At 36.6% G+C, this 12,667-nt stretch overlaps 2 protein-coding genes across 3 annotated transcripts; one reads left to right on the top strand and one right to left on the bottom strand.

Annotated features, from left to right (window-relative positions):
- Positions 1 to 182: 182 nt before the first annotated feature.
- Positions 183 to 6,552, top strand: sfxn4 (sideroflexin 4). Of its 2 annotated transcripts, XM_079842949.1 has the most exons (14): positions 183 to 362; positions 455 to 520; positions 741 to 803; positions 954 to 980; positions 1,709 to 1,763; positions 1,908 to 1,933; positions 2,079 to 2,132; positions 2,212 to 2,274; positions 2,459 to 2,527; positions 2,975 to 3,065; positions 3,207 to 3,322; positions 4,829 to 4,914; positions 5,007 to 5,124; positions 5,225 to 6,552. In XM_079842949.1, the coding sequence occupies exons 1-14, from the start codon at positions 324 to 326 to the stop codon at positions 5,300 to 5,302; spliced, it is 951 nt and encodes a 316-aa protein (XP_079699075.1). In that variant the 5' UTR covers positions 183 to 323; the 3' UTR covers positions 5,303 to 6,552. The 2 variants fall into 2 exon arrangements, with proteins under 2 accessions (XP_079699075.1, XP_079699076.1); XM_079842950.1 differs by lacking the exon at positions 954 to 980 and having other exon boundaries at positions 194 to 362; positions 5,225 to 5,661.
- On the bottom strand, positions 5,329 to 11,834 carry dennd10 (DENN domain containing 10). Its single transcript, XM_079842948.1, has 9 exons — positions 11,372 to 11,834; positions 10,801 to 10,997; positions 9,495 to 9,574; positions 9,151 to 9,299; positions 7,818 to 7,929; positions 7,288 to 7,388; positions 7,096 to 7,203; positions 6,921 to 7,015; positions 5,329 to 6,833 (listed from the first exon to the last, which is right to left on the bottom strand). The coding sequence occupies exons 1-9, from the start codon at positions 11,409 to 11,411 to the stop codon at positions 6,666 to 6,668; spliced, it is 1,050 nt and encodes a 349-aa protein (XP_079699074.1). The 5' UTR covers positions 11,412 to 11,834; the 3' UTR covers positions 5,329 to 6,665.
- Between the last annotated feature and the right edge of the window lie 833 nt (positions 11,835 to 12,667).

Raw genomic sequence — 12,667 nt, 5'->3', positions numbered from 1 at the left:
AGCAATAAACATTTATTTGAAAGGAATGAATGAATAATTAGTAATAATTAATTGAATGGCTCTTTACGTTGTTAGTAAAAAAAATGGTCTTGACCATAGATAGACAGTAAATAAATAAATAAATAGGTCTTGACCGTAGACTGTGGTCTTGAAGCGCAACCTGATCTTGCTGGAATGTAATTGGATGAATTCTGAACACGTGACATGCGGAAGCGTCGCAGAATTAAGCATGTCTCATGTGCGTGACCTACACAAGTTAAGCTTTGTTTAAGAATGTTAAAATGAATGGGTAATGGTTGTAGAGCCGTCATTAAAGGGCTAAAATGGACCCCAACTTACAGTACTGGCAAAACAATGGACAGGTATTTTCTTGAATCTGCGTGTATTTTTATGTCTTATTCATGAAAACTATGATATCGGCGACAGATAAATGAATAAATCTATGATTTTGCAGTCTTTTCTGAGCAGACTGCGTCTGTGGTTCAACATCCTCGATCCCCGTTCTGTGTTGTCATCACAAGTGAGTAGCAGTAGCAGCAGCAGCAGAATCATTATATTACATACTGTTATAATAACATCAATTACGTCAGTACAGTCAATTGCTTCTTATAGAAAGCCATATGAACATACAATATTACGCGCACTATACAAGATGTAAAGAACGTTGTGATATTTGTTCCTTACATATAATATTGTTTACATTTAATAGATGACAACTAAATAAATATGTTTTTTCATAGGCTGAAATTGAGGAGGCCCGGATACTTCTTCAGAAAAAGGGAAATACACAGAGAAATGAAAAAGTAGGCTGCACAATATGTGAAGAAGTATCATTCATTCATTCATTCATTCACTCACTCACTCACTCACTCACTCACTCACTCACTCACTCACTCACTCACTCACTCACTCACTCACTCACTCACTCAATATTCCTATCTCTCTCTCTCTAGGTTACTAATGCCTGGTTACTGTCTCTTGTAAGTGAATGAATTTACATTTTTCAAGTAAGCGTAACAAACATGTCTATTCACTGATTCTTCTGACATGGGACAAAAGAGGCTATAGAACTGTAAGAATGCATTATTGTGTATTAATATTTTCACTGTGTTAACCTATGTTTACTTCTTCTATTGTTTCACAAATTTTAATTTTATAATAAATATTAAATAATTAAAATGTAACATTTGCGAAAAAGAATGCTCTATTGATCACTTCAAAGTGGAAATATTTAAAAGTAATAGCAGGTAAAAGTGTGGGACAATCAGTGAGATGTTAGTTATTGGCATGATTGGCGGTCCAAATGTGGTTTGAATAGACAGTTTGATTTTTTTGAAACTGAAACATTGTTATAGTCAGCATGAAACAGAAGTTACGATAGTCTTTCATTCCCTGTTTTGACATTTATCTAAGTGAAATGGCTTCTTGGAAAAAAAAGTAGGACGGGATCTGATTTTGTCAGTCGGGAATTGATTAGATGGTTGTGGTTTGTTATTACTGCGATCTCATGTGACTGACATGTTGTCCCGCCCTCATGCTGAAAAACATGCCATCAAAGGAAAATGAATTAAGAAAATAATAATGTGATTGTGCACGGATAAATCATTAATAATAAATGCTGCAATATTTGATATAATTTTTTTTATTTATTTCATGGTGACTTTAACATTTTTATTATTTTTGTGTCAATAACATTATACATTTTTAGTCTTCTGTCCATGCTGATACTGGAGCTGTAATCTCACCAGTGTTTCGTCCTCAAGGTATAATAAAAAACTTGAGGGTTTGTTTTTCTGTAATTTTTGCACTTGAGTTATTGCGCCATTTATGTGAAGCAATTTGCATTCATTTGAATTGAAAATGTTCTTTTGCTTCTCTGATGACATCTATTTCTTTTTTGTTTTCAGGTTTTCTACCTATATCTGCTCCCTTGGTGAGTTCTTAATTTCAGAATGTGCTTACATTATGCTTACAATGTGCTAGAGATGAGCAACTTAAAATGTAAATTTGATGTGAGATGAGTTTTGTTTTTTTAATAATCTGCAAAGGAAACATAATACATATTTTTGTGTCCACAGGTTGTTGCAAGTTTAATACCCCACAAAGGCATTAAACATGCTTTGTTTTGGCAAGTAAGTACACTCTATGTTTATGTCTTCATTTTTGTCTTTCTTTATAAACTATCAATTTTTGTGACACTGTTTGTTATAGTTTTTGCTTCAGACATACTGTGCAGGATTCAACCATTCTAACAGAAATGCAACAGCAACTAAGGTACAGATAAATAATTGTGTGTTTTTAAATTAGTCTTTGTGTATTTTTTTGTCAGACTATTTTGACCACAGTGTTATGTCCCAGGACATATTTTCTTTTCTTTTGTGTAAGTGAGTAATAATAATAATAAGAGTGTTCTGATACAGGATTTGAATTGTTATATTTATTTGACTTTTTTTCCTAGGATAACAAAACATCAATGAAGCAGTCTCTTCTCATCATTGGAACAGTTTCCTACTCAACATTTGCAGGGGTATGAGATATTTTGTTGTCACAGTCCTGTTTTCTCAGTCAATAAACCATATTCATCTGATGATTTTATTATTGGAAAATTGTTGACACAGGTGTGTGAATCTCATGAAACGTACCAAGGTTCAAGGTTCATGTCCGGGTCATATTTCACCCCCTGAAATTAAAAGAAAGAAACAAGATTATATTTAGTTTAAAGAAAATTAAGCCTTATTTAGGACCATTCAGATTTTGTACATTATTATTATTAATACGCAATACACATAACACACAATATAATTTTTAAAAAAAAAGTTTTTATTTTTTCCCCACACATCATTTGTTGTATCTTAATTTATGCTAATTTATTTCATCAAAAGGAGTGAACAATACAATTTTTATTGTATTACAGGTAATAAAAATCTTTTGATTTTGGGGTGATATATGACCTGGATATGCTCTCTTTTTTTAGGCTCTTCCACAGATTATACTCCAGCGTTTTGGGCTCTTCAGTGCTGTGATTGAGACCTTCTGTAGATCCTTGTTACCTATTCCTCTCACAGGTAAGAACACAAATGTATCTTATTAAGAACACAATACACCTAGCATAGTTACTCCATTTCATGCATATTCCTGATCTAAAGTGTGTATTCTAGTGTCATAACACCATTGAAAGGTTTTGAACGAAACATGTGGTTTTCTAGCCTGTCTAGCTGCATTCAGTGTAATGGTGGTGAGAAGTGAAGAGTCCGAGAACGGAATACAAGTGTTTGATTCTAATGGAAATGCTGTCGGAGTCTCAAAGGAAGCTGGTTCCAAGGTGAGACTGCAACAAAACCTTATTCCACCTAAGCTTATCATTTAAATTACTTGCATACACAGATCAGGCATAACATTATGACAGGTGAAGTGACTAACACCTGTTAGTGGGTGGGATATATTAGGCAGCAAGTACACATTTTGTCCTCAAAGTTGATGTGTTAGAAGCAGGAAACTTGGGCAAGCATAAGGATTTGAGCGAGTTTGACAAGGGCCAAATTGTGATGGCTAGACGACTGGGTCAGAGCATCTCCAAAACTTTAGCTCTTGTGGGGTGTTCCCGGTCTGCAGTGGTCAGTATATATCAAAAGTGGTCCAAGGAAGGAACAGTGGTGAACTGGCGACAGGGTCATGACTCATGGACTGGACCATGGAGCAATGGAAGAAGGTGGCCTGGTCTGATGAATCATGTTTTCTTTTACATCACGTGGATGGCTGGGTGCGTGTGTGTCGCTTACCTGGGGAACACATGGAACTAGAATGCACTATGGGAAGAAGGCAAGCTGGTGGAGGCAGTGCGATGCTTTGGGCAATGTTCTGCTGGGAAACCTTGTGGATGTTACTTTGACACTGTTTTGGCAAGAAAATGGTAAGATGGTTTCTTTATGGTAAGAAAACAATCAGTTCTCAGAATCAACGTTTTGGATGGGCAGTAATAAAGATTAATGGTTAATGGGGAAATGTGTCACCAAGATTCGATCCACAGCGGCTCCAACTTTGCTCCAATCTGCTGCTAACGTCTTGGTGCCAGATACTACAGGACACCTTCAGGGGTTTTGTGGAGTCAGCGAGTTGGCGCTGTTTTGGAAGCACGCAAATGACCAACAGCATATTAGGCAGGTTGTCATGTTTTGTCCATAGACTGTAAAAAAATATGGACGTAGTGTCCGTGACGTCACCCATAGGATTCTGATGAGTTGTTTTGAAGCGTAAAGTAGGGACGAGATGGCCGTTGCCATCTTGGCAGCGCGTCACTCCCGGATAACAGAAAATGGGCTAAAAGGCGGGACGTGGGTAGAGCTGAAGTGACGCGATGACTAACAGACAGCAGATAAATGGCTATCCACCTGTCACTCAAAGTGGCCACGCCCTTAATTATGCAGAACTTGAATGCTTTATATAATGTAAATTAATGAGTTATAGAAAAATTCACCCTCACAGTTGTCATGAAGGGCAAAAATAGCTCTATAGACCAAAACCACAGTTTGTACCAGGCTGTAAACATGTTTTAATCTGCTGTAAAGTTGACCATTTTAACATGGGGCTCAATGAGATTCTGCTCCCTTCTGGAGCCTGTCCCTAGCGGCCAGTCGATGAATTGCAGTAAATGTCACTTCCATATTGGTTTCAAGAGAAACTGCGGGAGGTTGCCGCTTGGTTTTGGCTCATCTGTGTTTATTCTTCACATGTAATTGGTATTCTATGATGTCTCACATCTAATTATTCATGGAACTGAAGCAGTTTGGTTCATTCATGTTTGGTTTCTACCATCATGTGTTGTTCTTAGGCCATAAAGGAAACAGCCCTCTCGAGAGCAGCTCTCTTTGGCACCACTGCAGCTGTTCCCAGTTTTCTGCTGGCTCTCCTTAAAAGGTATACATCAAAACCATTTGCTTTCCATTTCATTATTTGATTCTTAAAGTGTTGATAGTGTCTAAATGTGAAATCTGCTGTCAATGTTTCAGGGCAAAGTTTGTCCAAAGAAACCCCATGATAATGGCTCCTATTCGGCATGTCAGTACTGCCATTATTTTTGGCCTGATGATTCCTGTGTCCTTCAGTCTTTTTCCACAGTTTGGCAAGGTAACACGCATTAGATAACTGATGTTTGTTAAATGTTAATGCTGATTCATTTTAAACCAGGTTGTTATACTTCATTAATACTCTATTTTTTTGTTTGCAGATAAAGAGGGGGAATTTAGAAGAGGAGTTCCAATCACTTGAAAGTAATGGGGAACTGTTTTACCACAGAGGACTGTAATGTTGCTATAGCAAACTTGCTTATTTGAGGGTGAATTTTATTGACAGGGTTTGCTGACATGAAATGACAATGGAAACAATACAGTATACTAAATGTTCACTGCATTTCAACAAAAATTCAAAATGGTTTCCACTAGAAGTATTAAAAACATGCACTCTTTTTCCCCAGAAGGGTTTGTAAGCTACTTAATTACTTCTGTACTACTACTTAATGACTAAATTAAGAAGTACAGCTGTACGGTTTTGAATTCCTATGAATTTAATAGCTAAATTCATTGCATTGAAATTGATTTTACTAAATAAAACAAATTACTCTCACTCTGTTTGTTGGTGTCAATAAAATTCCTGTTGCCACTCATGTATATGTTTTGTATGTTTAATGATTACATATGCATCTTAAAAAGTATCTGAAGACAGCATTTTATGACTGAAAATTTGTAAAATGTTTAAGAAATTCGAGATTCTCTTTTTTTCAGTATATATTGCACACATAATATCAGAATATCTTCTTTGATCTATTTAGGCAACGAAGATAGCTCTTGATAACAAGGGGTTTTGAGATTAATAAGGAGATTAAACATTAAACATATAAAGAAATGCCAAAGTCAATATTATGTGGAAATGCAATGCAAAATGTGGGAACAAAGTTCCATCCCACAGGAGGAATGACTTTTGTATACATTTAATTTAGTATATAATCGTTAAAAGTACACTTACATGAATAGACCTATAGATTGTTAATTAACATCCTAACTTTATGATTAGGTTTGGCACTCAATATTTTAGTAAAAAAGTTCCCATTGGCTTTACATTCTGAATGTAATGGGACCCTCACTAGAGCAATACTATTTGTTTAATTGAACAATTACCATTATTACTTTTTTACAGCTAAACAAATGTCATTTAGTTAGGCATGAACTAGGCAACCGTCAGCCCTTTGACATTGGTGTGCAATTGTGAAATATTACAACATATCAAACAGCATGGAAAATTAAGATTACGAACAACTTAATTAGATACCTTGTTAATGCTTGCAGAGATATAAATTGTTCATTGGCTCAATATCTAAGTGCTACTAAAAGGTTTGATTATTAATTATTTACCTCAAACCTGTTATCACTTAGAAATGGCACATTCAACATTTGTAATTGCAACCAGGAGGGGGTCATGTTATAGCTATCTTTTGTAAATCTTATAATAAAAATAATAAAGTATATATTTATATCCCAATAAAACTTTTTTCGCATTCACAACCCTGAAATTAGATTCTTTCAAATGTTACAATTCATTTTGTGATTCCACTATGAATGGTAAGTTCTTCTCTCATTGATTATTGTGAGAGTTGGACAGGATGCATTGATTGGTCAGATCTTCAGGAGTTGCTCAGCTGCAGCTAAGTGGAATAGGAAGTTTTCAGTCGCTGGAGGGTAATGCCGCTGCTTCAGAGTCTCCATTGTCAATTTAGAGTTGTCCACTTCATCAGCAAGAGACATCAGGTTACTGAGGATCTCTTTCGTTTTTCCTGAAATATCCTGGAAACAGATTGAAACACAAACCAGGGGTTGAATTAAATTGTGCTACAGCTGTATGTTTCTTTGCTAATACTTCTTATTACTCACCTTAATAACCTGTGCATCTGTGCGATCAGTATCCTCTGCAGCCTGGACAATGAAGTTGCCGATCTCTTTATGGAGTTTTCCCAGAGTCATAGCCTCTGGAATAAAACAAGACATGGTAAATGGTATTTGACAATCCTACTTAACCTCAATCAATCTGTAAAGCAGAAACTCTCACCTTTGGCATTTTGTGAGACGGTGATCTCACTGTCTGGAAGATTTACATACACATCGAACAGGTCTGATCGATCTCTGACTTCAGGATCGACAAACCCTGCAACATAACCTACAGAGATATTGAACAAAGAGATTCATAACTATAGCAAGAGTGTTCATAAATCTAGTTTTTGCAGAAGGTTTTCCCTTATACCTGTGCACAGCTTGAGGTTTTCCAGCTCATTATTATCCAGGTGAACAAAAGGGTGGAGAATGGACCAGTCTTTTCTGTGCCATACCAGGCCAGGAAGAGCTCTGGTGTTAAGAAGAAAAACACTTTTACCACTTCCAGCCTTTTTAGTGCATGACCATTTTCATTATGTTCAAAAGTTCAGGGTCAGTGAGATTTTTTTTTCTTTTTGAAATAAATCAATCTATGAGACCGCAATGGTTGATAGTTTATCCTTACATGATGTGCAGAAATCGCAGCAGAAAGAAGGAAATAGAATCATAAGCACCTCCTGCTCTTTGTTACATCACTACAGGACATTAATACTAAAATGAAATGCTGTTTGCAACCTATTTTACTTCCTTAATCTGGGCTATTTCTAGTTTGGATTAAAGTATATTAATGAATCATGCAAAATGCGATTAGAAATGTAAATTAAGGAAGTAAAAAAGGGTCCATTTTGATTTCTTGTCAACTTAAAGATCATATTGTGTAATGAAAATTTCCATGATCACCTTGTGAACTCCAGCAGCGCCTCAATCCGTGGGTGATAGACCACCACTCTTTTTTTCAGCATTAGTGCTGTGTAAAGGATGATGGTCTCCATACCAAATTGTGACACAACATCTAAAATAAAGATTGAACATCTCATGAAGTCTTAAAGGAACACTCCACTGTTTTTTGAAATCGGGCTTATTCAACATCTTTCCTACATTTAGATATGTGGGCAAATGCATTTTTGTCTCAGTGCATGCATTGTTTTAGTTTGGCAGAGTCGCCGCTAGCTTAGCACAATGAATGGAATCCTATGTTGCCACCTAGCATGTCCCGAGTAAAAGTGATCCAAAAAAACCCCCCACCTAATTACTTCTTGTGGCCTGCGTATTCACAACGAATACAAATAGCGATGCAGATTAAGACTAGGCGATTTCCTAAGCAGATATTAACTTGGGACTATATTAGGGTGAAGCACAGGAGAAGCACTGCTACTTGTGCGCAGAGATATCACACAACACATGAATCTCATCCTCACGTCCTCCGGCTGTTGAGCGATCGCAACCTCCTCCTGTCGTTCTATTTCCAAAGCACGCAGGCGTAGCTCCTCCTCTGAAAACTCTGGTTCATAGAGGTATGGTTCTGGATCTTGACTGGCTAAGAAGTAACCCTTTTCGTCTCTCACAAAATCAGCCATGTTCATCGCCATTCATGTACTGTATGAAAAGTAGCCAGCTACTGTTCACGCCGGTATGTTGACGGAAGTTGTGGGATTTCATGTGTTGCGTGATATCTCTGCGCCCAAGTAGCAGTGCTTCGTCTGTGCTTCCCCATAATATAGTCCCAAGTCAATATCTGCCTAGGAAATCGCCATGTCTTAATCTACATTGCTATTTGTATTCGTTGTGAATACGCAGGCCACAAGTAGTAATGATGTGGGTATTTTTTTTATTTTTTTATCACTTTTACTCAGGACATGCTAGCTGGTAACATAGGATTCCATTCATTGTGCTAAGCTAAGCTAGCGGCGACCCTGCCAAACTAAAACAATGCATGCACTGAGACAAAAATGCATTTGCCCACATATCTAAATGTAGGAAAGAAGTTGAATAAGCCCCATTTCTAAAAACGGTGGAGTGTTCCTTTAAATATGGCAAACTGGATGCCATACATACATACATGTTTTACAGAATTTAGATGTTTTCTTGAAAGATTTCTTAAATAACAACCATGAAGCCATTGGAGCAAATGGCTATGGTACCAAAAGCATCGTCAGATGTATACAAAATGATTTTAGCAGTTCAGTTCATGTTGCCATACGTGCTTGTAATGTTTTAAATGTGCACCCCTAACCTTTTAAGGAGCCAGCCAGGTAGGCCTTCCTGACGTCATAATCTTTGATAAGGAAGGAGCCGTTCTCATCACTTTGGCATATCCCTTTGGTCAGAACAGCAATGTAGCCTTCCATCATCTTCACAGGACTTCCATGTTTAATATACGTCCTGAGCAAAATCAATGTTACATCACAAACATACAACAACTCAATATATGTCCTTAGAAATGATTCAATGACAAACAAAAGGTGCTTAAAGTAATAATGCTGAAGGCAATTATTTAAACTCAACATACACAACTCTACACTCAAGTGGGAACCTCTATGTTGCGCAATAAATTATTTTCATTTAAATTAAACCTACCTGCACAGAACTCTACTGAATGCAGCATATTTTTCAGGGTTGAAGTCCTTAGATGTGACAACTATTGAGAAATGTGTCACCTTTGAATGAAATCGAACAGTCAGTTAGCAAGCCGGATTTTGATCATATATTTAGATAAAAAATAAGTATAATCTGTCTTACACCCAACGCATGTGTGATAAGTGCCCTGGCCTGAAAACAGCTACACGCCAAAATGTAGTTAGTTAGTTTAGTCATAGCACCACCAGCTGGTAGCAGGAAGTGTGGCAAATACAAATGACTGAGTAGTCCTCCTATTTTAATATACTTAAATGCATATTGCCCACCGTGCTCTGTTTTCCTAAAACTCACCCCGTAAGACCTCCGTTCATCTTCGGAACACAAATGAAGATATTTTAGTTGAAATCCGAGGGCTCAGAAAGGCCTCCATTGGCACAATGCACTTTACACTCTCAAGACCCATAAAAGGTACTAAAGACGTCGTTACTAAGTCCATCTCACTACAGTGGTTCTACAATAACTTTATGAATCGGCGAGAATAGTTTTTGTGCGCAAAAAACCCCTAAATAACGACTTATATTGTGATGACCGATTTCAAAACAATGCATCATGAAGCTTCGAAGCGTTATGAATCAGTGAGTCGATTCAGCGGTTTGAATTGCCAAAGTCACGTGATTTCAGCAGTTTGGCGGTTTGACACGCGATCCGAATCATGATTCGACTCACTGATTCATAACGCTTCGAAGCTTCATGATGCATTGTTTTGAAATCGGTCATCACTATGTAAGTCGTTATTTAGGTTTTTTTTGCGCACAAAAACTATTCTCGCCTCTTCATAAAGTTATTGTAGAACCACTGTAGTGAGATGGACTTTGTAACGACGTCTTTAGTACCTTTTATGGGTCTTGAGAGTGAACCGTGCATTGTGCCAATGGAGGCCTTTCTGAGCCCTCGGATTTCAACTAAAATATCTTCATTTGTGTTCCGAAGATGAACGGAGGTCTTACGGGTGTCGAACGACATGAGGGTAAGTAATTAATGACAGAATTGTCATTTTTGGGTGAACTAACCCTTTAATGTAAATGTTAGCAATGTTGTTAGAACATATTCGTGTTAGCTGGGAAAGTGTTTTGTGCTCCACAGAAGAAAGAAAGTCAGGTTTGGAATGACATAAGGATGAGTAAATAAACAAAAACTGTCTGATCAAATTGTTAATTTTACATTGAGCTACTCCTGTTCCATTATTCGAGCGCAGGTCTGGAAGCTTTCAGGATAGTAGTGGTGTCCTAATCATGAAGTCTTTTACCTTTTTAAGCGCAGTTGGCTCCTGAACCTCGACAGTGGTGATGTAGTACCAGGTTCTGCAGTACTGTCCGAACACAAAAGTGTGCAGCACCCGATTGTCCAACGTCAGGCAACATTTTCTCATCAGAACCTCTCGCAGATCAGCACCAATGGAAGGATAACACCAAACCCAAAGCGTGTCAGCATTTACATCTTTCTCTGTGTAAGGGGGACAAATTCGATTACTGACAAAATAATCATTATTCTATAATTAAATAGTTTTCCCAAAAAAATAGTCAGTCATGTTTTTTTTCTTCTTCTGCAGAATACACAATCTCAAACTGAACGCTAGGGACCGACAGTCACCATTTACTTTCACTGCATCCTTTTTCCAATTTCCAAATAATCAAGTTAAGTGACAGGCAAATAGTGCTGTCACTGCAAAACTCCGAGAGAGAAAAAAACATACATGGTTCGGAAAAATATGAGGCGAGTAAGCTATCACAGAACTTTTTTGCGGGGTGAACTATATCTCTTTAATACATCAAATGTACATGTACAAATGTTATATTTTCCCGTTATTTCAATCTTACCAATAAGTCCAAGACTCAGCATCAGGTCAGATGTAGCCATATTCCATTCCTTATCCACGTTAATCTGTTTCTAATACTTTAATGATTTGTGAATGATTAATGTCTATTTTTTTTTTAGAGTATGCTAATGACTTTCAGTGCGAACAGACACGATCCATTGGCAAATATGTCGGGACAGTCTATCCAGAAAACAATTAAAATGCCAAAACGGTTATCCTTGCAAAATAGATGTTAAGTGTTTGAATCCAGCTGCAGTTTTTTGTGAAATCCTAGCGTTACGAGTAAGCAATTAGTTTCTAGTATATCAGTAGGTGCATCAGTTGTGGAGTACCCGCGAGTATGTATCAAAGATAAATAAAGAGGAAAACGACGTAAAAATAAAACGAAAACTTAATAAACAATGGATATCCTGGTCAAGTCAAGTGACCAACACACTTCTTCTGCGTTTTATTCCAACCAAAATATCCAAAAACATACTGCCATCTAGTGTGTTGGTGCGATTCAAGTTAACCCTCTTCAAAAAACAAACAGGCATTATCAACGCAAACACAATCAATTCTAGCAACATACATTGAAATAGAAACATAGAAACTATATCAAACTATATGCGTACAATTATACATTTTCAAATCATCTTTAAATGCCACAAAACTTGGAGCAACTCCTGTATAGATGTTCCTGAAAATCAATATCCAAATTAAACCCTACTCTTAAAAAAACACCACATGTAAATATCTTTAATTGATTTGAAGTGAACATTTTAAAAACATTTCTTTAAAAAAAAGAAAAAAAGTAGCTTATCTAGTTCTAACTTTGATAGTGTCCGCTTTTGAAAAATACAACTTTTAAGAAGAAATGTGTTGTGAATTTTCACTATAGTTTCCCTTGTTAATTCTAAAACAAAATACAGAATTAAAGGGATACATCGCGAAATGGTCTTTAATGGTCAAGCTTTTAATTATTTATTTTTATTTTATTTACTTTTAGCTACCTTAAGTTTTTGTATCCTATAGGGTTCGTTTCTAAAAAATAAAAATAAAGAATCAAACATTAAGTTCAACGGCCATCTTCAAAATAATAAGTACTATAAATATCTACAATAAAAGGCATACAACTGAATTATTCTTGTCAAAAATGTGTCAATCTGCTTTTCGGCAGGAAACTTGTTTCCTTTTTTAATGGTTGAAAAAGTAACAAATCCAAAGTTAGATCCAATCGTCTTGGGTAACATTTCAGTACTGATTATTTTATTTAGGTCTACAGTATATTTATTAGCATGTTGTTGCGTGTGTGTCA

The sequence above is a fragment of the Gobio gobio genome, assembly GCF_949357685.1.
Source record: "Gobio gobio genome assembly, chromosome: 18".
Classification (NCBI taxonomy): domain Eukaryota; kingdom Metazoa; phylum Chordata; class Actinopteri; order Cypriniformes; family Gobionidae; genus Gobio; species Gobio gobio.
The sequence above is the reverse complement of the archived record's forward strand: the minus strand, read 5'-3'. Positions and strand labels throughout refer to the sequence as shown.

What these genes read in the sequence shown, in the direction of transcription:
- dennd10 (XM_079842948.1), bottom strand. Translation starts at nt 11,411, where the DNA reads ATGGCTACATCTGACCTGATGCTGAGTCTTGGACTTATTG. An exon ending in TTCAGTAGAGTTCTGTGCAG is followed by an intron (nt 9,300 to 9,494) that starts GTAGGTTTAATT and finishes GATTTTGCTCAG; the next exon opens with GACGTATATTAAACATGGAA. An exon ending in GCGCTGCTGGAGTTCACAAG is followed by an intron (nt 7,389 to 7,817) that starts GTGATCATGGAA and finishes TCTTAACACCAG; the next exon opens with AGCTCTTCCTGGCCTGGTAT.
- sfxn4 (XM_079842949.1), top strand. Translation starts at nt 324, where the DNA reads ATGGACCCCAACTTACAGTACTGGCAAAACAATGGACAG. An exon ending in ATGCCTGGTTACTGTCTCTT is followed by an intron (nt 981 to 1,708) that starts GTAAGTGAATGA and finishes ATACATTTTTAG; the next exon opens with TCTTCTGTCCATGCTGATAC. An exon ending in TACCTATATCTGCTCCCTTG is followed by an intron (nt 1,934 to 2,078) that starts GTGAGTTCTTAA and finishes TTGTGTCCACAG; the next exon opens with GTTGTTGCAAGTTTAATACC.